We start from the raw sequence: 24,785 nt of genomic DNA, 5'->3' as shown, positions 1-24,785 counted from the left end.
TTGACCCTTTGCCCAGTTTAGAGCCTGACAACCCCCCCCCCCCCAGCACTACTCACTGCTATTATCTTCTGATTTGATGGTGGTCCTGCCGCTTACGCTGCCACTTCGGCTGTACAGGCCTCGCCCGCTGCGGCTCATGAAAGATGGCCGCGCTTCACCAGGGCTGTTGCATGGCAGGGAGACAGTGGAGCCACGGGTCCGTCCTGGGACATATTCCAACAGCTCGCTGCAGCCCAACAACTGCACTTCCAGCGTCCCTATCAACAAGAGATACAACAGCTCAAGGGGGAAGGTCCAACAGGCCCTGCTCAGGAGCATTTGAAGCAGAACAGCCGTAACTCCCTGGAGTCTTCTTAAGGGTTTGAGAGAGCAAGGGTTCTCCCACTAAAGTATGGGAAAGGAGAGAGCGAGGCGAGGAAGAAGTCTTGAGCAAATTAGAGAGTGCTAACTATGGACAGCTCTGGGGCATTTAGGGAGTGGATAATGCTGAATACTGCAGAAAACCCCACCAAAAAATAGCAACGGTGAGCTGCGAGGGCTTTGGAGGCACCCCAAGCAAAGCTAAGTCCATAGTTACCTGTGAGTGGAGATGGCTTTGAGAGGGTGTTGTATTGGTTGTGCTGGTAGGAAGTGGTATTACGGGCACTGAAGGCCGGGGAGGATGCCAGGATGAGCTCTTCCTTGATGAGGCAGCCCTTTGGGTGATCTTGAGGCAGCTCAGCTAGACGCTGCTCCAGGGAGTGCCGCAAAAGGTCCAGCTTCTGGCTCGACTCGTTCAGCTTGGTCTGTGCCTAAAATGGGTAGGCACAAATATGGCTACATCCTCCACGTGGCACTGATGTGCGTTCCATCCGCCACCCCATTTCCCAACCTTGTACTAATACCACAGACTTCTTGGGATATGAACGATGACACGGAGGCGCAGTACTCATTAATTCACAAACACCCCAAGCCACATCTCAGTAGCAGAGCTTGCAGCTGGACAACTCAAATACAATAACCCACCCACTCCTAATTTCAGCAGCAAGTAGAACTGGATGCAACAGGTTACAGGCTAGGGAACCGCAGAACAGTCAAGAAGGACAAATGGATGTCCCAGACCTTTCAACTTATCTCAGATTCCTGCCCGACTCTGCTTATGGAGACTCTGCAAATTATGATACCTGCCACAACCTCTGTGACAAAACAGATGGTCTGCTTGTTTCCCCTAGACAGCTTCATTAATAGTGAATGCTGCAAGAGGAAACGTAAGCCGGGGGGGGGGGGGAATGGGGAGAGGAGTTTGGCTGATTTCAACCCTATTAGCTGCTTATTGTAGTCCTAGGCAAAGGAGCCGTTTACCATTCCCAAACCATTTATAATTATGCATACATACGTGTGAGTGTATATAATCGGACCTTATGAGAGACACACACACACACACACACACACACACCAGCAGAGTGAAGCGCCCATTACCTCGGAGATGGCATGGCGGTCCTGAACTTTGGTGGAGCCCAGAAGGCGCAGCACATTCTTGGCCCCCTCAGAAACAGCGTGCTCCACCCGGAAGTGGTGCCGCAACTCTTCGATCCTCAACTCGATGTTGCTCAGGTCAGTGTTACCTGCAAGCAACAGGGTGGATGTCAGGCACCTGCTATCTGCATCAGAGATGGCAGATTAGTTGTGGAGGGAAACCAGAACACATGCATCCCAGGCACAAGGAAATGGGGGGGGGGCAGGTTTCCAGCACCAGGTGGAGGCTTTTCAAATTGCTCCAGGGGGCATTCTCTAGCTCTCAAAGGGCTCTTTAAAAGTTAAAAGGTGGGAGAAAGGGACGTTGGCTTTTGCAGAGCAGCCTGCCAGCCACGGGGACCTTCTTCTTTATCCTCCCCTTCACCTTGCCCATCTTCCATATTCAGCTGCACCTCGTCAGCCTGCATAGCCTTGCGGATCTGCATGCGGATTATATTGATCTTGGTCTTGCTGTCCTGTAGCATCTGCTGGGCTGTCTGCAGCAGCTTCCGATCCTAGAGGGCAGGCCAGGTGGGGGTGGGATTAGCAGGGACGGTGGAAGAGAATTAGTCATTAGAATGCATCCCAATCCAAGGGCAAAGCCTGCCCATCTGGCTCTCAGCGTATCAGTCCCTAGCCATAACAGAAGAAAACACCTCCAGGTTTGGGAAGCATGTGGGGGTATCATGTCCTATTCTTCTGCATACTGAACCACATCCTAGGTATCCAGTCTACGGGGTAAGCCTCAAAACAGAAGCAGCTACAGAATCCCTTTAAGTAACCAGTCTGCTTCCTCAACAAAAGTGGTTTCCAATGTGAATATTTAAAACCAGAAAACCCAATCACAGCAATTTTGAAAGTGGTATTTTAATAAATAACTGCGCGAGCGGAATGTCCACTTGAGCAACTGGATTGTCCCTCATTGCCTTCCTCCAAGTGTGCCTCACCCTCTCCCCAGATCCGTTCCAGGGGGTTGGGGGAGTCCTTAGAACAGTTTTTAATTGCATGGGGGACGGGGACATTATGTTCAGCAGGAGGAAACCCTTGTGCTGACAGAATGTTTGCCTTTGCACTACATTGAATCCCACCCAACTGTTTTTTTAAAAAAATCATGAGACCCTGATAACAAAAACACCAAAACCATTCACAGAAGCTCCTGCCTCCCCCAAAAGTTCAGATGCACAAAAATGTTATTTTCATATCAGTTCACTCAACTGTTGCCATCTTGGTGCCAAGGACGAGATCACATGAAAATGTGATATCTGAACCAAAATTTTCCTGGTGCAACCGTATGCGGCACTGCTTAATAGAGCAACTATATTTAGATTTTTTTTGCAGCTAATGGTAAGACATACAGCCATAGCAGAAGAGTTTACTCAGAAAGCTATTACTGGTCTAATAGGAAATATGTACATGGACCAGCAGGAATTACCTGCTGATGTCATTATCTAGGAACTTTCCCTCTTTTGCAACTATACATGCAACCAGCCTGCCATTCTGGCTTCGCTGGAAGCTAGAGGCAGCTAGGGGCGAGAAGGGTAGCATACTTGCATAGTTCAAAGCACCTTGCGTAGCACGTATGAGAAAGGCATTCTGCCAAAGAACTCGGAGAGAACCTGCTGCTTGTCAGAGGACAACATTGAGCTAGGTTGACCAATGGTCTAGCTCTCCATCTGGCAGCTTTGCTGGTATATTTGCATTTTAGTGGATGAGCACGCAGGGACTAGCTAAGTTCAGGGCAGGAGAGGAGGCAGCCAACCAGTGACATCCACATACCTTAGCAGCACCGTTGGCATACATCTGTATCATGTTCTCTGCTCCCTGCTTCACCTTCAGCTCAATATTGAGCTGCTTCTCCAGGCCAGCAATGCGGTTCTTGGTAGCTGTTGATCGGCTCAGGCTGCCTGGTGATTGTGGGGCATCTGGAAAGACAGTAAAGTGGTTAATGCCAAGAGGGCACAAATCCCAGACCACCACTATCAGGGGAACCATCCGAATGCATGAACTAGCAGGCAGGGAACTGGCATCATGTAGCAGGGACCTTCAAGAGCATGCAAAGGAATGCATACACAGCTTTAAGCCCATCCCGGCTCATTGGCATCTTGGAATCCGTAACCCCCCAGGAGGCACTGGGGGAAAGATTGAATCAAGCCAATTAGCACATTTAGATTGTGTTCTGCTTTAGAGGTTTCTGGACCTCAGCACAGAAAAAGACGTATTAGCCAGTCTACTTGTTTGGAGAAGATATCTCGTCTGTTTTCAGGCTGCTCTACCTACTTCCTACCCCTTTCTGGGCAGAATTCAAAGCACTGCTTCTTAACCATTAAAATCATGAGGTCCAGGTTACCTCAAGGAGGGAAAGGTCTTCTCAGAGGTGGTCTCTCAGCTCTGGAATACTCCCCACTCCCAGAGCTACTTGCTTTGTGCTCAGTTTGGTGAGTTTTAAAGTACCAGGCTAAAATGTGAGTGCACTCAGGATTTTAGTGTCTATGAAAACCTAAAGCAGCAGCAGATAATATCTCTTTTTTTGCTGTTTCAGTACTGTTTTATGGATCCATTTTTTTAAAAAAAAAGATTTTGTTTTAAATTGTGTCATTGCTAATTGTTAGTTTGATCAGTATGAGCATGTTGAAATCTTTCTGAATTTTATTTAAATTATATAAAAACACAAATTCACTTGTTTCAACCAAAGGGCCATTTGTTACAAAGAACTAGTCATTTAAATACTAAATATAAAGATGCTTTGTCAAGCCTAGTAAGAGGATTCCCTCATTATGTTTTCCATCCAAGAGCAGATTGCCAATGAGACACGACAGCAGAAAACAGCTGGGTTCAGTTAACCAGTATCTAGTATGTTCCTGGATCAAGAGAAACTTCTTCAGGTCTTGTCTAGTGCATTTGAGTGTGATTTAATCTATGAAAGAGTTGTATACAATTAGATGCAGAAACAATATTAATATATGTATTTTGTGCAACATCCATGTCAGGGTAGACAACTCTTCACTGAATACATAGGCCAAAGGCTTTTAAGAGAGACAGTATTCAGACTTTGGCACTTTAAATTCTTGACATCAGCTGACATCATGTGGAACTAGCATTAGGCAATGGTACGGCCCCAACACTCCCAATTTTGTGCTTTTCTCTCTCTCCCAGAGACAAAGAATGGACTATAAGATTGGGGGCCTGTTCTTGAGAAAGGCTGCCAGAACTGCTTGGTATTCACTGCTGTGCAATATAGTGTAAAGCAAGCCAATTGGAATGAATCCTTTTTAGAAAAGAAAAAAGAGAGAAAGAGAGCAGCTCAGATCTTCTAAGCCAGTACACCATTGAGTAAATCCTAGATTTACAAAGCACTTGGTTAGAAAGAACACTTGCAGTGTTGTCAGCAACACCACATTACAGCCCACAGACTGAATGAGGACAGGCTTAGACAGTGGCCCATCCAGAACTCTTATCCTTTCTGACCTCTGGTTTGCAGGGGGCTCTGAGCCTAGGGTCTCCAAGCAAAAAGGAAACAGCCACACCCAAGCCCTGCAGTCTTTCTAGTCCAGTTATATATATGCAGGCTCTCCCCCCCTCCCAATTTTTGTGGCCTGTGCTTGACAGTGGAGTCAGGTACAACAGCGACCGCTTCCTCTTTTGCAAAGTCACAGGCTGCTGCCTCTCCATATGGTACAGCCCCATCGTTGTAACAAGCTATCTTGGAATGGAAGTGGTGCATTGACATTTTAAGGTTCTGCCTGTGTGCTCCATGGGCTCCACTGTGCCTTTTTTTGATTGCTTCATACGGAGGGGTTTGGGGATGTTCCTCTCCCTGCTGCTGCTTATTCCCCAATGCCTCCTTCCACACGCACAGGCCAGTTGCCAAGTTTCTGCTCTGTTAGTGACTGTCCACATCTGGAGACTGGCATAGCCGGTGCTTATTAGGAAAAAGGGGCCAAGAACAGCCAGGTAGGGAGGAGCATACAAACAGGATTGGCAAAGGGTAAAGTTTCCTCTACCATACAAAGGTGCCAACAGGCTAGGGTGTGGATCCATATGGAACAGTTTTTAAACAAACAATGCCTGGCAGCTCAAATGAGTTCTTTCTTTTTCTTTTTCTTTCTTTCTTTCTCTCTCTCTCTCTCTCTCTCTCTCACACACACACAAAATACACAGTTTCACAACTTTGTTGATGGTCTTATGAACATTCAAGAACTGTAGGTAGCAACATATGGAAAGTTGTGTTTCTCCAATGCCAAATATGAAGCTAACTGAATTATTAATACAGTGGTACCTCAGGTTAAGAACGACTTCTATATTCTATCTTCTATATTCTGAACTTTTCCCCAAAACAAAATGCTGGTGCAAGTTTTCAAAAATAGTAGCTGAAGTAAGCCTAATCTGAATGGTTATTATTACATAATAATAAATGGTAGGTTATAGCTTGCTATTCTATAACATACTCAAAGAGGCTAACAGTCATCTTCATTAAAACAAATTAAAATTGTCAAATTATAATGATTTTTTCATAATAAAAGGAGAGGGATATAGCTCCTGACTCAGAAATGCATGCCGCCTCAATCTATACTGTTTGAAGGGACAACCTTCAGACTTAAATCCACCAATACCTAAGAAAAGCTTGTGCACAATGTCATCAGTTCCTACCCATCCTTGCCCTAAATCTCTGCCTGCTTTTTGGCTCCCCCATAGCACCTGACCCTTCACTTCCCACCCATCCACCCAGTGGTCCATTGCACACACTTACCCCCCAGCTCTTCAGGGTCTTTGACGACAATATGTGCATTGAGATCCTGCAGTTGGTGGTGCAGGGCCTCCAGCTTGCGGTTGGAACTCTTGAGCAAGTTGTCCACATTGGAAAGGTTCTTACGGTCTGTGGTTGCCTTGCGCAAGTTTTCTGCTCCCTCCTTTATCTTCAGCTCTTTTCGAATCTCACGCTTAATCTTCTCCTTTTCTTCATCCAGCTTCTGCTGTACACTGGTGTCTGAGAAATCTGAGCTCTGGTCCAGCCCTAGCTGCTCCAGCACTGACCAGTTGCCTAGATCACTCTGCAAGGGAAAACATAGCTGTTTATAGGCACTGGAATCAGGTTAGCATTATGATTAAATGGGTGCTATTCTGAATATCACTAGAATCATCCACAGAGCCCATATGGGTGATTTTATTATCTATCTATCTATCTATCTATCTATCTATCTATCTATCATCTATCTATCTATCTATTATTTTGTTTATGCATTTATACAACTTATATATACACCATACAATATTCATCATTATCTCTTATCTTCAGACTTCCCAGTCCATCTCTCCATGGCATTCTAGGTAGTCTTTTGTTGGCTGCATAATCTGTTATTCCACCCATTTTCGCCTCAAATCTTCCTTTATTTAATGGAATCTCCCAGTATAGCATATTTACACAACCACCACATATGGATCAGGGTTCCCTGTACCTTGTGGCACTTCCAGCATAGATTTGACCTTTTCCTGTACATTTTCACCACTTTGCTGGGTGTCAAGTTACCACCGTTACATCATCTTTTGTAAATGTTCCTTAATAAGGTAGCAGGCAGAGAAGTTCATAGTCTTCTCCCATAGTTTTTCCCACGCTGACATTTCTATATTATAACCAATATCTATAGCACATTTATATGCCTGTTGTCTTTGTCCATGGAGTTTTCTTGGCAGGGATACTGGAGTGGCTTGCCAGTTCCTTCTCCAGGTGGATCACGTTTAGTCAAAACTCTCCACTATGACCTGTCCATCTTGGGTGGCCCTGCATGGCATAGCTCATAGCTTCTCTGAGTTATTCAAGCCCCTTCGCCACGACAAGGCATTGATCCATGAAGGGGATGACAGAGGACAAGATGGTTGGACAGTGTTCTCGAAGCTACGAACATGAGTTTGACCAAACTGCGGGAGGCAGTGCAAGACAGGAGTGCCTGGCGTGCTATGGTCCATGGGGTCACGAAGAGTCGGACACGACTAAACGACTAAACAACAACAACATAGCACATTTAATCATTGTCGCCTTTACCATTTTGTCTTGTTTGCCACTCCAATAACAGTTTATAAATCTTAGAAATCAGTTTCGTATCCTTTCCTATTACCATTTTTTCAAATTCCGAACTCGTTCCCCCAAATCCCTTTTCTTTAACTTTTTAAAAATAACTCGTTCACCCGGAAGTACTGAAACCTCTTCTCTTTTTAAACTTTAAACTCTAAACTGTAAACTCTCTCTTTAAACTTTAGAAAATCCTTGTAAGTAGCCTATCTATTATCCATATTCCATATGGGTGATCTTATACTCCTACTTTATGCCTTCCAACTACCTAGATTCTGCAATCTGTTCAGAACTCAGCTTAGTCACAAATGTTCATATAAACAAAGCACCATGCACAGTTGACTTTCCATTTAACAGGGAAACATAATTTTGTGCAATTGGAAGTACAGTACCACATTTACAGCCCAAGCCCATGCATGTTGCCTACTATCCTTGCATACATCCACAGAGCTAAGCAGAAGGTCTAGTTCTAAGCAGATATGATTTTGCTGTGCAGGCAGGCTACACAATCAATGACAACAAAATGCAGATTATGCTACTAGGCTGTATAAACTAAGGTTCTAATTAGAAGCAAACCATTATGTTTCATTGTTGTAGAAACTTATTAGTATGTAAGTGACATGTGAATGGTTCACCTTCTTGCAATGTAAAAAAATAAATATTTTAAAACTGGTCTTTCTAGGTGGTTTAAAATCCCTTTATTTAAATTGGCACGATTTAAAGTCAATCCACCCTGCCGCCCCCTTCGTAGCCTTGGGCATGTCACCATTCTCTCTCTTAGTCACCAAACTGCAAATATAGATAAATAACATTGACCTACTTTACAAGGTTGCTCAATGAATTATTGCTAATGTTTGCGAGCACTAGGTAAGTGTTATTTTTATTATAATTATATTATTAATAAAAGTTTTATTTATATACTGCCCTTCCGCTCAACTGAGCCCAGGACGTTAGTTAAAGCAGCATCCAGCTAGCACTAAAAATGTTCTTATGTTGCTAGACCTTTCATGGAAATGCTACTATAAAGAGAGAAAAGAAACCATGCATAACTGGAGTGAGGAAGCAGGCGAAAGAGAGGAAGCATTACAGCAATAGACAGTCTGCCAGTGAAATAGGAATGATAAATGGTCCAAGAACCCAGCAGTCCTGGGTGCAACCTCTCCCATTCTGGACTGCACTCTCTCCTTAGAACTACATAAGAGTCCATAATTTCAGATCCAGGCGAGCAGCTTCTCCCCCTGCCCCAACTAGAAAAAAAGCAAAATAAAAACCCCTCTGACTCCTCTCACACACCCCTTGCTCAAACCACTGCATAACCAATGCTAGCCTGGATTATGTGGAGCTCTTTAGGAAGTTCAAGCAGACCATTACTGCCCTGTTCCTTTGCTTTCGGCACTATGAAGGCTGGGCTTAAGAATTCTCTTACGACGGTAGGTTCCTTTTACTAATAAGGACAATAGATAATGGTTCTCAAACCTTCGGGTCTTAAAATTATTCCCAGAACTGTGTTTGCCGTCAGTGGACTGCACCAATATGCAGGACAGTAATGAAAACTTAGCTGTCCAGAATGGTGCCTTTCCTTGGATGGAACTGCAAAAGGATCTTCATGCTTCCACCATCTGTCCATCGGAGGAAAGAGAGCATCCATTTCTTTGCTGTGTAGCTCACCATTCGGCTCCTTAGGCAGCTCCAGTCCAATCCTAGCAGCATAACTTTGCCGTACTATATGTGTGCTTAGAGCTGAAGTCTAAATGTGTTAAGTCCTAGTGTGGGCTTTTGTACTGAGCTGAAAACCCTCAGTCATGTCCATGCGCAAGTGTGTCTGTAAAATGTGTATAAATTTGTGATTAGTCATAAGGGTAAAAAATAAAATGGGATTAAGGATTGTGAAGCCTTTAGCAAATTATTATTATTCTGCTGTGCCATCAACACACATGGTGCTGTGCAGGAATAAGTAACATAAGCAAAAGAAGGCAGGCCCATGCCCCGAGAACACTGCAATCTTAGCTATGACAGATTGGGACCATAATTATAGAAGGGGAAAGGATAGATACACAGTCAACAGGTGAAGGATATGCACAAAAATGAAGCTGTGTGCATTTAAAGCTTGGCTTCTGTAGTGGGGGGTGGAGACTAAGAGGTTGAGCCAAATTAGAAGCACTCTCTCAGTAACAACAGTTTGAGTGGTGCCAACTTGGAATGGGCTGGCAAATTCTTTCTGGCACTACCTTCAATCTAGGCTGTCTGAGTCAGAGGCTGACCCTGCTGTGGTGCCCCAGCTGCAGGATACATGCCCAGGTGGGAACTTGGCACATTGTAGTTAAATATTATCCACTAAGTCTTCTAGTAAGGAAACAGACCTCACAGGCTTACTGGAAGGAATTAAACAAGTGGCCTGGGGGAGTACAACACAGAACGACACTCATTTAACAGCTTCCCTTGCTACCCTATGAACAATACCCAGAGCCTGTGGAGTCTGCACACAGGCAGAAGAACTGCTGGGGGTGGGGGCAATATGCCTCCAGTATGCTATCCGTCCTATCTAGCACAAGGATGGCTAGAATATTGGACAGAAATGGATATATTGGGGTAGGGAAGGTGGAGAATAAGGAGTTCTGAGCAGGACACAATGTAGGTCATCTCATTTCAAAACACTGCAAGGAGCTGCATATATCTACTCAATGAAGCCTGGCATTAAATATGTTAGACACATGATAGTCAGTATATGCAGTGATAACTCATCGGCCAAACCTATAGATATGTTATGGCCTCCCCTGATATTTACATGCCCCCTGCCCCCCCAAAAAAACTATTCTATATCCACTGCTCTTGGTCTCAGACACCTTGCTCAGTAGAGTAAGTACTACAGTCCCTGCTTTCTCCAACGCATAAAAGATAACATTTATTCCTCAAACGCTTATTCTGCTGCTCTCACATGTGTCCACGTGTTCTCCTGCTGCATGCAGCATACACATAGGCACACAGGGGACTGTTCCCCCAGACCAAGGCACATAGCCCACACAGATGCCCCACAAATGTTAACACTTCCTGCTACTTGTACCCCATTGTGCCGTTTCTCTGATGTGCAGAGCAACAAATGCACCACAGATGAACACCAGGGTATATTGTAACATGCAGAGCCACTTGTAGATAAGGCAGTGCAGTTCCCAAGCCACACGCAGTACTCCCTCATCTTAGACTAGGATTCCTGCTCCCTCGTACTGATACTGCCCTACTGATTTCTACACATGCAATGCCCTTCCTTCCCAGTTGTTTGGTTATCATTAAAAAAAAGGAGGGGAGGGAGCCTCCTGACACCATCCCCCCTTCAAGCGACTGTACCTCTTGGTCATGCTCAGAGTTTGTGTCCAGCTCCGAAAGAGACATCCCGGCCCCAGGAGAGGCACACCAGGCCGCCCGTCTGCTTCGAACTGTGTGCTGGCTACACCCTCATTTCCTGCCTGTTGATTCAAACGGCTCTTCCAGCCTATGAGCAAACAAACCACTTCCTAGCAGAGTTCCTGTATTCGCTGGCAACACCGGAACACAGGCCACGGCTGAAGGGAGCAATAGTGGGGCCTACATGTTCCCCTGCTGCTTTGCCACTTGCTTTCCCTTCTGAGTGAACTTTCTAGAGGGGCAGAAAACCCCCAGAACTGCAGTAGTGCGATATTTTTATTAGGTAAAATACCACGAAACAGTGAGTAAGCTTTCAAGTCGTCCAGAACTCTGCCTCTGGCTGGATGTTCAAAATGCAGGGCAGAGGAGGGAGGGAGGGAGGGAGGAGGGAAGGAGGGAAAGCTATGCATGATTTTGAAGCCCAAAAGTTCACAGTTTGTAAGCCTTAATGCAGAATGGGGGTGGGCAGACTTTATTAGACTCAGCTGGGTGCAAAAGAATTTGAGGATGCACCACAGGCTTATTAGGACAACCAGCCAACTGATCAACCACTGGCAATTCCTCCTTATTTTGGAAATATAAAATCTAGGTAGTTATTTGGATCTGTGTCCAGCACAGACTTGAAAATATAGGTCCCCTGTGTGGCAGAAAGCAGAAGTGAAGAGAAATGCGGTAGTCTTTCTATCAGCCATCCAACCATCCACACACCAGTGACCAATGGCAGAAAAGCATATCTCTCTCTCTCTCTCTCTCTCTCTCTCTCTCTCTCTCTCTCTCTCTCTCTCTCTCTCTCTCTCCTTAATTAGCATAAGACAAGACAAATACACTGCTACAGGATCTACAGCAGTTGGATCCTTACACTGAGCGGAACAGTTTTGCAGGAGCTGCACAGATCCCGTTGTCAGAGCTATGCACTACAGAGGCTTTTGCCCTTGACATTACAAAAAAAGAAAGGAAAAAGGAGTACTTTCTCTGAAGTATTCCTTCTCTCCCAGGATCCAGCACAATCCTCCCTTTGTCATTTTTAATTTTTTTTAAATGGGGCATTTTGTGCCCTGATTATTTGTAGCCTTTTCATGCTGCCTCATTTTAGCAACAATGGACTAGAAAGCATATTCCCATTTTTAACTCCCTTTCTCAAGTTACATTAACTGCACATGTGCCTTTTTGTTATTTGAAGCTTTCAGCTTCCCAATTTCAACCTTCAGTGCGATGGTACCTAGCTCAGAATTTGCAAGAGCCCATTTTAGTCCCTGTCCCCCCCCTGCTGATTTTTTAAAAAAGCTCAGCATGAAGGAATAGGGGAAAAAAGAGTTTTTTCTATCAGTGGTGTATCCCTTTTCAAAATTGCACGTTTACTGTTAGGCGCTTCAAATAGCATCTAGTGGAAAAACACGATACTACCGTAATCTAAATAAAATAAAATGTCCTGACTAACTTAGGTTCCTTAATTTCAATGGGTCTACTCTGCTTAGAACGTAAGTTGCATACTGCCCACAATATAAAAATTGGTTAAAATAATTTTCAATCAGAAAAACAGGGTGAAGTAAAAAAATTCCCCAGGCGCCAGGCACGTTTTGCTTATTTATTGGATTTATATCCCACCTTTCCCCCCCAAGAGTACATAGTTTACTCCCCTCCTCAATTAATCCCTGCAATGACCCTGTCAGGTTGGCTAGGAGGTTGTGACTGGCCCAAGGTCACGCAGTGAGTTTCATGAATGAGTGGGGATTTGAACCCTGATCTCCCAGTTCTCATCTGACACTCGAACGACTACACCACATTGGCTTCCTAAAGCCTACCTGCTATGGGGCAGCCATATAAATTAAGAAGGTAAATAAACATGGGGGAAGCAAAATGTCACCTAGAGAAGGATCTGAAATACTGTATTTTCCTTGAAGCTTGAATTTGTTTTATTCTGGACTGTTTTATTTGATGTTTTAATGAGTTGAAAACTGCTTTGGTTTTTTTTACTTTAAAATGTAAAGGAATATTGACATTAAATGAATAATAATAATAATAATAACTACTACTACTACTACTACTAAGGTTTTGGGTTGAAGATAGAGAAAGAAATTGGCATTTTTTGATAACAGAAGACACTCAGTAGCAAAGACTAGTGCCATCTGCATAAAGCTGACCAGATCTGCTGTAAACTCATACATGCCAAAAGAAGTAGTTATTTTTGCATCAGAGCAGCTATAATGCAAATTTACATTACTCATACTGGGCACTATAACTTCAAAGGAAAAGTAGCTGTATGGTATCCTGATCCATAATGTGTTCCCAATCCAGACTGGGGCTGCTGCACCAGGTGCCTGCTAAAAGTCTTCCCCCCTCCCAGCTGGTATTTATAGAGTGTGCAGGCAAATAGCAGCTGGAGCGGTGGGAGGAGATGCAGCAAGAAATCGGTGCATCGTCCTGATCTACATAGGTGTCTAGTGATCTACAGAGGCGTCCCATAGGGCCTAGTGGCTCGTTGCGCCAGGGTGCCGGCCTCAGCGAGTGAGGGAGCTGCACGGCTTTGCCCCCTTTCCCTGCACGCCACTAGATAGTGGCGGGTCGCAACGAGCCACTAAGCCCTATGGCTCCTCTGCCGGCACTGCCTCCTCTCCCTCGGCTGCGGGAATCCCCTCAGCCGCCGCCTGCCGAGCCACTGTCAAAGCGACTTTTTCTTAGAGCTCCGTGCTTGCGTCACTTATAGTCCACAATGCAGATTTTCTGGGCAAATTATTGCAGCGACTTCTCTGGCTGCTCCTCGGGCCGCTGGGCAGCAGGCTGTCATTGTCAGGTAGGAGGAGGAGGAGGCACCCCAGAGCCTCGCAAACGAGCGTGGGGTTCCGGCGGTCTGGCCAGCCGCGCCACAGCCACCACATTGGCGGCGGCTTCTGTGGGCGGCAGCTCCCAGGGCTGTGAGGTGGTCCACAAGTTGGGCCCCGAGTTCTAAATTCTGGGAAAGGGAGGGGGCACTGGAGGGATCTTTGTGCCACGGCGCCGGATGTGCTTAAGATGGCCCTTCTGATCTAGACCAGAAGGACATTCAGGATCAGGGACCCACGTGGCTGCTTTAGGTAACAGTAGCATAATTAAAACACACATTTTAATTTAACATTACATGTACAGTAGTCTAGTTGTGAGGTTACGGCAGTCTTGGCTGTAGCAGCCAGAGAAGCCGCTGCGATAATTTGCCCAGAAAATCTGCATTGTGGACTATAAGTGAAGCAAGCACGGAGCTCTAAGAAAAAGTCGCTTTGAGAGTCAAAAACCAGCCGAGAGTTCTTTCTCTGAGAGGCAGAACATGCAGGTATATAACAAAGTTCCTACGGAGTCAACTGTCTTGTGGAGATGTGGAAATGAACCTAGCAGTTTGGCTTGACCAATGGGCCTCACTGAATCTACACTTGCAGCTCTGCCTTCTTGCAGCCTGGAGCATGTGTGCAGAGCCAGTTCACTCAGCTGTGGTTTGGAATCAGGCCAGGTCACAGCCCAGAGAGCCTCAGTGCTTGTTCTGGACACCTCCTGACGCAATGCAGGAAATGGAGCTGCTGATTCACCCGCTTCCTTCACAGAGTCAGCCTAGCACAGTGCAGCAGGCCCAGCGATGCAGAGGTCAACACCAGGGGGAGGAGACTTCTCTAGCCAGCACTGGAGTAGTAGCATGACTGGGGCAAGTATTATAGGCTACTGTAAGGACAGAGGGCACAACACTCATCACTATCCTACATACTATTTCATATGCCTTGGATTGAGAACAAGCAGCTCTGTACCACATGCCTGGAACACAGGTGCCTGTGAAATCAAATGAACAATCTCCCCAACATCTTGCACCCATTTCCCAAAAGACTGCTTTATGGATTTTGCACTGAATTCAGCAGAGGCTTGGTATAAATGTGTATGGATTGTAGTCCTCTCAACCAAATTAATGTATTACAGGAAAGCTATGGGGGGGGGGAATAATGTTTGGCACAGATTTGTGGGGGAAAATATTTCATGTATCAACTCTCGAGTCAACAACAGGACCCACAGTCTCTATATAAAAACAGCCTTAAGAATAGACGACCCTTAGGACCCCTCCCAACTCTACAATTCTATGATTCTATAAAAAAACAATTGCTCCCAGATTTATTCTACTCTAGGACTTTCCCCTCTGGGACCAGCACAACAGCTATAAAAGGAAAGCAGCTATCTTCCACACAATAGCTCTAAGAATGCCCAAAGGCTGAGACAAGCCAGCCAGCTGGCACACAAAAGAATCCTTCTCTAGCCTTCCTTTTTGAGGACACTAGATCAAAGAGGCTGTCTATAGCTTTCATATACAGTACCAGAATTGGAGGGGGAGGGGCAAATGTTCAGATAGCAATTTCTAATCTTTCACTACTTCCTTGCTCTGAAGCTTGGGCAGCGCTGCCTCCCCTACGTATTCCTCTTCTAAAAACAAAACCAAGATATCCTGGCTTGCAAGCCCCAGCTCTTTCCAAGCAACAGACTCACCACTGCACAATGGGAACAGGGCCAGGAACCCAAGCAGACATTGCTACAGGGCACAGGAATGTAGAATGGCGTGTGCTGCTGATATGAAGGGAGGGTACTAAGCCCTTGTGCTCCAAGGTTAATTCTGCACCCTTGGTAGGCAGACCTTGGAGTTTTAGAACAAGTTTTTTCTCCCCAATGTAACCCTGTTTTCCCCCCTCTACAGGCCAGGCAGAAGATGGGACTCCTTCTGCATGTCTTTCCTATGGCCAGACCATTCCCCGGTTACTCCATCTCGCATCTGGATCTTTGTAAACACTGAGTGCTGCCAGGGCCAGAGATCAAAACGGAACCTGAGTGACCCTGCCTGCCTTCTCCAGTGATTCTGAGCATGGCTAGAGTGAGAAGAAGCCTCATGTGACCCACAGACTCTGAGCCAGTTCCTCCTTAAGCTTCACATGATGGAGTACCCTCAGAATATCACTACCGGTAGCCCCTATGCTAAGACTACTATGCTTATGTTCTCATGGGCCCTCATGCCAGGCTTCCCACAATACCACAGGAAATGCAGGCACACCACAAACATACTGAGCTGATAATAAAGACCCATATTATTAGAGACAGGTTCCTATGTTGTTGCTTGAGGAACAGCCTGGATTTAAGTCCATGGTGCCAAGTTCAAAGTCCATGCTGAACACTCAGTGGAGCACTCCTTAATGTAGCACAGCAGGGTTTTGCTGGACTTCCCAACTCCTCCAAGAGCACTGAACCCCCCCCCCCCAATCTGGCAGACACTGATCCCCCTTGGCCTGAACAACACAACAGCTGAGAACCTGGACATCACAATGTAGCCATTCACTTCATCCCAAGTCAAGAAGCACAATGGAAGCTCAGTAACACAGCCCAGATGGCTTCAGGCTGAAATGTGTGCACCAAGCTGCTCTGAGAACATGGAGGCAGCACAGGTGTCAGCCCTGCGTCATGTTATGACGCTTTCCGGTCAAGAGGATCATGCTCATGAATTGAGCCGCTGTCTGGATCCCCATGCACGTGGATTGCATCTTCCCCATTGTTATCATCGAGGCATGGGACCACTTGCAAGAATGACCCCATGGCTTAAAAATGTTACATGTGACTTGGACTCAACACAGTTAGTTCTGGGTGTTTTATGGTAGTGCTCAAAAGTAACCTGACAGAGGATTAGAGGGTGTTCTTAACCGCAGTACAGTCTAAGCAAAACTCGCATGTTATTTTTGTTCTCCTGAAAGCAGACCTTCTGTGCTCTGGTCAGAGTGTGAGCAAGCCAAACATCCATGTCTGGAATTTAATCTAAGTCCATTTAAACTCCTGCTCTCTGGAATTGATCAACTGATGACATAAGTGGAACCTTCAAATTAAGCCATAATTATTTAGGGTTCTTTGACAAGTCATAGCAACCAGAGTGTGCTAGTTTACGTCAATTAATCACCCCCTTAAGCTATGCTGCACTCCAAAGTCTAATTCATTATTGAAACCATGTCCCTCCCCATGAAAAAGGAGCGATATTCCATAGTGTCTGTCTGATGGCTTAAAACTAGGCAGAAACTTGGTTTTTCATTACCCAGTACAGCAAAAGAGTAGCGGCTGGAAAGGAAGGAAGGCCTCCTGAGTTCTAATCCAGTGCCCTACTTTCTCAGGAACAACTCTGGAGGACTAAGGAGCCTTACAATTCTCTGCACATAAATTTGCTAGGACCTAAGTAAAACTCTCTGTGTGTCTGTGTGTACACATGCAGACTTCTCTCTCTCTCTCTCTCTCTCTCTCTCTCTCTCTCTCTCTCTCTCTCTCTCTCTCTCCTGCAAAGTAATTCAAAGTTCAGACTCTACATGTGTCACCAGGTCTTTAGGGAGTTAAGAACTGCTGAACAATCTAAAGGCCATATAGGAACTGACCATGTGGCCTTGACACAGCGAAAGTATCCTGGGGGAAAGAATCCAGGGGAGAGGAGGAGGTATACAGGAAAAATAAGGTGGCAAAAGTTATATGAGATTAGAGAATTGAATAATTGTATGAATTTTCTTTGGGGGGGGGAGAATAGGCTTGGGAAGAGATAATATGATTATTTTGTGGAAATAGATATATGAGGTTTAAGAAATAGGTTTAGGTTAGCTAAGTAGAAATTGTATGTTTAGATAGATAGTTGGGTGGACACTTGCCTTCATCTCTCCTTGTCATCCTAGAGCCTCCTGGTGGCAGGGGGAGGTTCTGGGGGGAGGTGGGGATAAACCCAATTATAAAATGGACCACCTTTGACTACCCACCTTTCATGGGACTCTCTCGTGGCAGGAGGGGGCTTGTGGAGGGGGGGTTAGAAGAAGGGGGATAATATGTTAAGAAGGGAAAGGGATCAGTCTAGATATTAGGTATAGCTGTATGAATATTTGTTTTAAAGAATAAGGGTTGAAATTGGGACGAAGAAATCTGCTATGAATATTAATATGAAATTATGAAAATCAGAAGGAAGGGATCTGAGGAAGTCACCAAGACAATGTTAAACAAAGTATGAGGTTGAAAATGTGATATGTGTTATTTGTTTGTATGTTTTTTTCTTTATTAGGTAAAATCAATAAAAATTTATTTAAAAAAGAAGAAATGGTGTGTCAGCAGTTTCCCTCTGGAAACTGGCCATTTCTTAACCAGGATGCAACCAAGTTCCCTCAGGCAAAAGCATCTGTTCCTAGTAAGTTACATTTTTGCGGCAGTCGCACACCAACACTGAGTTGCTGATTATTCTCCAGCCACAAGGCTAGCCTCCCCCAGCTCTGTCCTCCATACTGTGGGGTCAGAAATAGACTACTACTAGTACCGGTTGGAACTAGCACGACTTTAGCAGATACAATTCAGACACCTTTGCTGCTGCTATTGATCCGGAAAGGCAATGACAGGATATACTGGGCTTTTAATTTTTAAACACAATGAGGGTTGAGATTTCAGAACGCAAACACTGACCCAGTCTCTATCATCCTTCCGTTGTGAACTCCAAGACGAAGGCAGGCCTGCACCACATAGAGACAGCAACACCCTCACCTCCAAAATAAAGTGTCAACAAGCAGCCTTCCTACAAACACTGCCTCTGACTCCTTTTCTCCACCCCGCTCACAATTGTAGTAGTTTCCTGAAAGCAGGGACTACAGAAACTCAAGCATGACCTAAGCTCATGATTCTGTTACATAAACGCCTCACAACAAACACAATGCAAGAGTTCTCTGTAAAGGAATAAGATCAGCTAGGCCCCTCTCTAAATCTCTTGAATGCATTCCCAGATGCCTCCTCCAAGCGTTCTTGGTTTTCTCAATTTCTCGCCTCCTCTCTTTGCAGGTCATCTAGGATCAGAATCAGTTTTAAATTCGCAAGAGAGTATCTGTACGGTGGGGGCAGGCAAGGGAATTGCCTTTGATCTAGATTTATAGATTTAAAACTGCACCAGCACCATAAGCAATGTGACTACAATGATTTGCATCTGCACCCGTGAGAAGGTCAATGTGCTAACTTATGTCACGCCAGTTCAAAATACCTGCCACCACCCGTTTCAGTAACAGTAATGGGAATGGCCACAACTGCTGCTAAAACTACAAGGAAATGAGATCCTAACATGCAAAAAAGAGCACTTCAGTGAAGCTTATTCTGAGCACAAACACATCATATTCTCTCCAAACTAGTATCATAGGAATCTCCCTCTGCCTCTTCTGCATTTGCTGAAAACCATATAATGAAGAAGCCAGACACACATCTGTAGAGAAGGAACCCCACAACTTAGGGGCTGCTACAGTGAATGCCCTTTCCTGCCCCAACAAACTTCTGAGGGAGGTGGAATTATCAAGATCACCTGGGAGGGTCTGTAGAGAAGAACACAGTCTTGCAGATATTTGAGACCTAAGTTATGTAAGGTTTGAAAAACTACTAGCCTGAGCACATTGGGCCTGGAAATGAACTGGAAGCCGATGCAACTGTTTTAGAACAGGGTTATATGAATTCTAAATGCAAACCCGGGGACCCAGGTGACGCTGTGGGTTAAACCACAGAGTCTAGGGCTTGCTGATCAGAAGGTCGGCGGTTCGAATCCCTGCAACGGGGTGAGCTCCCGTTGCTCGGTCCCAGCTCCTGCCCACCTAGCAGTTCGAAAGCACATCAAAGTGCAAGTAGATAAATAGGGAGCGCTCCGGCGGGAAGGTAAACGGCGTTTCCGTGCACTGCTCTGGTTCGCCAGAAGCAGCTTTCTCATGCTGGCCACATGACCCGGAAGCTGTCTGCGGACAAACGCCGGCTCCCTCGGCCTATAGAGCGAGATGAGCGCCGCAACCCGAGAGTCAGACACAACTGGACCTGATGGTCAGGGGCCCCTTTACCTTTACCTTTTAAAGGCAAACCCAGCCAGTAATCTGGCTGCTGCATTGTGGAGCAGTTGAAGTTTCTGAGTTGTCTTCGAGGACAGCCCACATAAAGCACATTACAGCAATCCAATCTGGAAATATCCCAGAGCATGGAGTACTATGGCCAAGAGATCTATACAAAAGGGGAGAAGAGGAAGGTGTGGTTCAAATACACACCAACACAGCCTGCTGTTGCCCCTCAGTAAAAGCTCTATGACAGACGAGTACAAAAGGGATGCATATTTATACTTTGCTTCTGAGGCAAAACCTCAGTGACTACAATAGTTGGCTACTACACCATCTCAAACTTGTCCTGATTGAAGGCAAAGCCTTATCTTGCCAGACACCCAGATAATTATCTAGGAGCAATTCCAATTCTGGTGCTCAACAATTTTCTTCCCAAAATTGATATTATCTGACATCACAAGTAGAGCTGGGGGGGGGGGGGTATGGAAAGGGAAGGAAAGTAGACTTTCTCCCTTGATTGTTATTTTTTAATTGTCCAACAGGAAAAAAATGTGAAATTTTGGGAAACACTGAAAAACATTCCTTTTTTAGAATGAATGAAATGTTGTTAATTTTTTTCTTTTCTTTTGCAAGCACTAGAGCAGGGGTGGCCAACTCCCAAGAGACTGTGATCTAGTCACAGAGTTAAAAACTGGCAGTGATCTACCCCCATTTTTGGGGTTCAGGTCAAAGTTGTTGAGCTTTTTCAGGGAGGAGGTAAAATGTTCAGCTTTTTTTTAGGGGAGCCACAGTTGCTCAGCTTCTTTGGGCGAAGCCAAGGATCTACCAGTGATCTACCAAAGACATCCAGTGATCTACGGGTAGATCACGATCTACCTGTTGGACATGCCTGCACTAGAGAATGGTAATTCTGACATATAGAACACTCAATCCCAAGATGCATTTTTCACCTGGCGAGTGCTGCCATCTTCAGGAGAGGAACACACAGGATCTTCATTACAGTACTTGTGAATTGCTGCTTGGCTTCTTTTGGTGACCTTTAGTCTAATTTGGTGATACGAGAAACAATATCCTGTTTCTGCTGTCCTTTTGACCTGGCTCTACCCTTGTGGCCAGACTTGCCATGTCTCCCCTCAAATATCTGTGAAAAATATCTGTCATGTTGGAGGGTAAAATAGAGAGTCAGAAGATGGGGCTGAAACTGCAGGAGTTCTGGCATGAGTGCCAAAGCATCAGAGGGGAAATCTGAAATTCTGGGTGACAACTTAGCCAAGACCCAAAGAAGGAAATGAGCTACAATTGGGCATATTTGCAATTTTTGCAAATACAAAATCAATACATTCACTTTTAAATTTTATAAATATGCCAAAAAGTATACCCTAACTCTTCCTGGCTTAGGTCATAAATGATACACTTTACGTTCTTAAAGCAGTAAAATGAGTTTAAGTTTGAAAAGAAAGTTTGCTTTTCTCCAAAAAATTATTTATTTTGTTTCCCTAGGGGGAAAAGATTGGGCCTTCACAACTTCAACCTTGTGGACATTTAAAATCTAATCACAAGCATCACTTGTCACAACAACAGTGCTTCAATTCGAGCTCATGGAAACCAGAGGATTTTGTTCTTCGTTGTTTCATGGAGTGGAGCAGAGTTCGAAATGAGGGGAGCAGATTATATCCTGCACTATCCACTATGCATATCTGAGGTCCCCAGGCACTAAGGCACTGGCAGTTTTATAATATACCCCACCGGGCATTAACCAGCTGCCGATGCAGCAGTGCAATAAATAATTCATGCAGCTTGGCAAGGAGCCCACACAAAGCCATGAGCAACGGGCACAAAGATGTTAACTTTACTGCCAGGATTTCTGTACTCAGCATTTGGAAGCAGGGAGGGGGTGGTGGAGAAGCAGCAGGACGAGGTGATGCTATTGCTGCAGCTAGGAAAGCCTTAGATTTCAAGGCTATCAAGCAGCAATTCTAAATGCTGCAAGCTCCCTACTCCAAACCCCAATGCAAGTCAAACACTGCAGTTATTTGTACTGATGGCTGGAATTTATTTATTTTTAAAAAAATCAACAGCAGCAACGAAACAGGCAGAGAGGGCCAAACAAGATGCGAGGATAAGTTTGGCTGTTGCCAACGAAGCGGCAACGGCACATTGAATAGATCTTAACTTGTGCCATGGTGTCACGGCGTCCTGGATTTCTCTCCAGTGTCTGTCCCCCACCCCCACCCCCCACCATGCAGCAGCTGATTATGTCAATCTTGAATGTTATGAGGTGGAACAAAGTTACATTTCCACAGATTACAGAAGGCGAGGGGTGGAAGGGAAGAGATGCATTGTGCCTGGCTGCCATTTTGGGCAGCAGCTTCACTTTTACCCTATCATCCATCTTGTCCATAATTCTAGCTGTCGTATGACCTCACCTTCCCCCAACTCTCATTGTCATGGTCACCATGGAACCTTTGAAAAGCATCCCTTGAAAGAGGCTCGGCAGCAGCTCCTAAAGCCTGTGGAGTGGGCATTTTCTATTATCTGCCACCCCCACCCCCAGCCTTCACAATTCACCACTGCCTTAAAGAATACCCTTTTAAGTTTCTCATGTATTGATTATCACATTGCCAACCACTTTAGAGGCCTGTCGCCAGGCAGAAAAGGTGGGATGCAAATTTCAATGCAGTAAGCAAGCTGCAGACAAACTCTCCATGAGCCACAATCTACACGCTAGACATACACACTAGGCATGAGCAAACCACCTGCCCAGGGGTCAAATCCAGTCTGGCAGACCTCTGAATCCACCCCCTCTTGTTCCTGCAGGGTAGAAAGCAATTTCTTTACCCACGACCAGCTATATCGGCTGACATCAAGTATGGAAGCTGACTGGGCTAAGGAAGCAATGACAGAAACACCCTGTTTCATCAGTGTGATTTAGCTATTGTGATATACAGTGGTACCTCGACTTACAAAGGCGATCTGTTCTGCGCCGCTCTTCGGAAGTCGAAAACTTCATAAGTCGAAGCGTCCATTTTGCGCATGCGCAAAGCGCGAGCCGCTTCTGTGCATGCTCAGAACGTGCATGCGGCAAAAATACTTCCGGGTTAGCGGACTTAGACACACACGCATGTGTGCAGGAAAGGAAAAATGAATAGTTTATGTTGGCCCTGCTGACTTGCAGTGCTGGCCTCGCCTGAGAGCGCCCTCCTTGAATCTTCCTGTGCAGCAGCTACAACGTGAACTTTCCTGTGGCTGCTGTCACATATGAAGTTAGGTACAAGAAAGGTGGGTGTAGCTTGTCAGAAATGGCTTGATGGGCCAACCTCCAAGATCTGGGAAAGGTGGTCTAATTATTTCCATGGGCTGGAATTCCTCATCTGTTATAGACCATTAGCAGGAAAGGGTGTGGGGGAAGAAAATGGGACCATGGAGCCCCAACCCCCAATAATTTTTATTTTAATACCTGGCCCTCACTTTTCTGGAAGAACAAAAAAAAAAAAACAAGGAACAAGGCAGATTTCCAGTCCCTGTTTTCCCCTCTACACCAATCATTTATTTAGGCATTTGTAAGTTGTTTGCTCTCTGGCAAGGAGGCTTCTACTAGTCATTCTGACAGATCTTCCTTTCATTCCAGCTTTTGCACAATCTGAAAAGCATCCCAGGAGAACCCTTGCTCAATTCATCCCCAACTGCAAGATGGAGTAGAAGCAAAGACAAAAATCCCTTCCCTCCTTCTGCTTGGATGATGAATTTGCATACTGCTTGATTCGTTTTAATGAAAATTATTCTTTGGGACTTTGTTCTTGATATTTAATTTTTTGTTGTTGTTCCACTGATACTGCGCTCCTTTTCTTACAAGACCTGAACACCTAAGATAATCTTGTATGTTAAAATTAATTATGCATTTAGGAATTCTGTGTTAATACTGTATATCCATTGAGCTTGAATTTTATAATTCATACTTCTCACATGATTCCCCTTGATAATACGGTCAAGCATAAAAGAAAAATCCAGTCTCTCAGACTTGCCAGGAATTGTGTATCTAGTGTGTGTCTGAGGGAGGGATGGGATGGCAGCAAACAAGTCTCAAGTCACCACCTTGGTTTCCGGAATTCCAGGCTTATTAAGAGAATGCAAATGTATTCTACACAAGTACTTTTACTGCGACAAAGAATGGAAAAAACTGCCCGCCCTTCCTCCCAAATGTTGGAAAACAGGCAGGACAGGAGCTCCCCCACCTTCTTCATCTTGCTCTGACTTTCCTCAGGAGACTTCTGGCTTGCTTATGGAAAGTTACACTTTCAGTTTAACCAGATTTTCCATCAGAAAAGATTCAAGTGAAACTAAGGAGTACCCATTTCCCTAGATCCGCCCCCCCGCCCGTGCATCATCTAACATCAACAGTCCCTATTAGTATATGGGCTGCTGAAGAGAGCAGCACATCAACAGGCACTATTTAGAGGCAGAAAGGATTCTCTTGTTTCTAGAGAGACTCCTGATAAATATTGCTTTTTTTCTTGCCTGGAAAGTCCAAGGTGCTCTCATGCACTTTGGGGTCAAGGAAGAGCTGCTGGGGGATTATTATTCCTGCAGTCCAGTTCTTTGTCACAGTGGTATTTGGCAGGGCCTTTTTGCGTTCTTTTTAAAGAATGCAGCAATCCAGCAAGGAGGGCTTCACTGCTTATCTGTGCTTACCCGGGATCTGGTCTAGCAACTGCTTGACATATTATGACCGAATAAGACATTAGAGCTCTTTTCCCTCTCTAGCAGAGAGTGCTGTTTCAGCCATCTTTGTACCTGGCCTAACTTTGCAGATACTGTCAGAGCATCATAAAATCTGTTTATGAGATCCTGAAAGATGTGCCGCCAAGCAGTACAATAAAGGCAGCCTTTGCACCCTTTTTTCCCTTGGCTACTGTTTGGGACGTGGGTGGCACTGTGTGTTAAACCACAGAGCCTAGGGCTTGCCGATCAGAAGGTCGGCAGTT

The 24,785-nt window shown here is 45.1% G+C and overlaps 1 protein-coding gene across 6 annotated transcripts in view; it reads right to left on the bottom strand.

Annotated features, from left to right (window-relative positions):
- Nucleotides 1-24,785, bottom strand: part of PKN1 (protein kinase N1) — a 64,476-nt gene that overhangs the window by 21,607 nt on the left and 18,084 nt on the right. For 3 of the 6 annotated variants that reach the window (XM_035104818.3, XM_088661691.1, XM_088661692.1), the window contains exons 2-7: nucleotides 6,242-6,542; nucleotides 3,271-3,416; nucleotides 1,880-2,009; nucleotides 1,459-1,604; nucleotides 578-791; nucleotides 57-257 (exon numbers count right to left, since the gene is read on the bottom strand). In XM_035104818.3, coding sequence (XP_034960709.1) covers nucleotides 57-257; nucleotides 578-791; nucleotides 1,459-1,604; nucleotides 1,880-2,009; nucleotides 3,271-3,416; nucleotides 6,242-6,542 — 1,138 coding nt within the window. Of the gene's footprint in view, nucleotides 1-56; nucleotides 258-577; nucleotides 792-1,458; nucleotides 1,605-1,879; nucleotides 2,010-3,270; nucleotides 3,417-6,241; nucleotides 6,543-6,947; nucleotides 7,082-10,900; nucleotides 11,203-24,785 lie in introns of those variants that run through there. The other 3 variants (XM_035104817.3, XM_035104815.3, XM_035104816.3) reach the window with 3 other exon arrangements.

The sequence above is a fragment of the Zootoca vivipara genome, chromosome 2 (assembly GCF_965207765.1).
Source record: "Zootoca vivipara chromosome 2, rZooViv2.hap1.1, whole genome shotgun sequence".
In the NCBI taxonomy this organism is placed as follows: domain Eukaryota; kingdom Metazoa; phylum Chordata; class Lepidosauria; order Squamata; family Lacertidae; genus Zootoca; species Zootoca vivipara.
The sequence above is the reverse complement of the archived record's forward strand: the minus strand, read 5'-3'. Positions and strand labels throughout refer to the sequence as shown.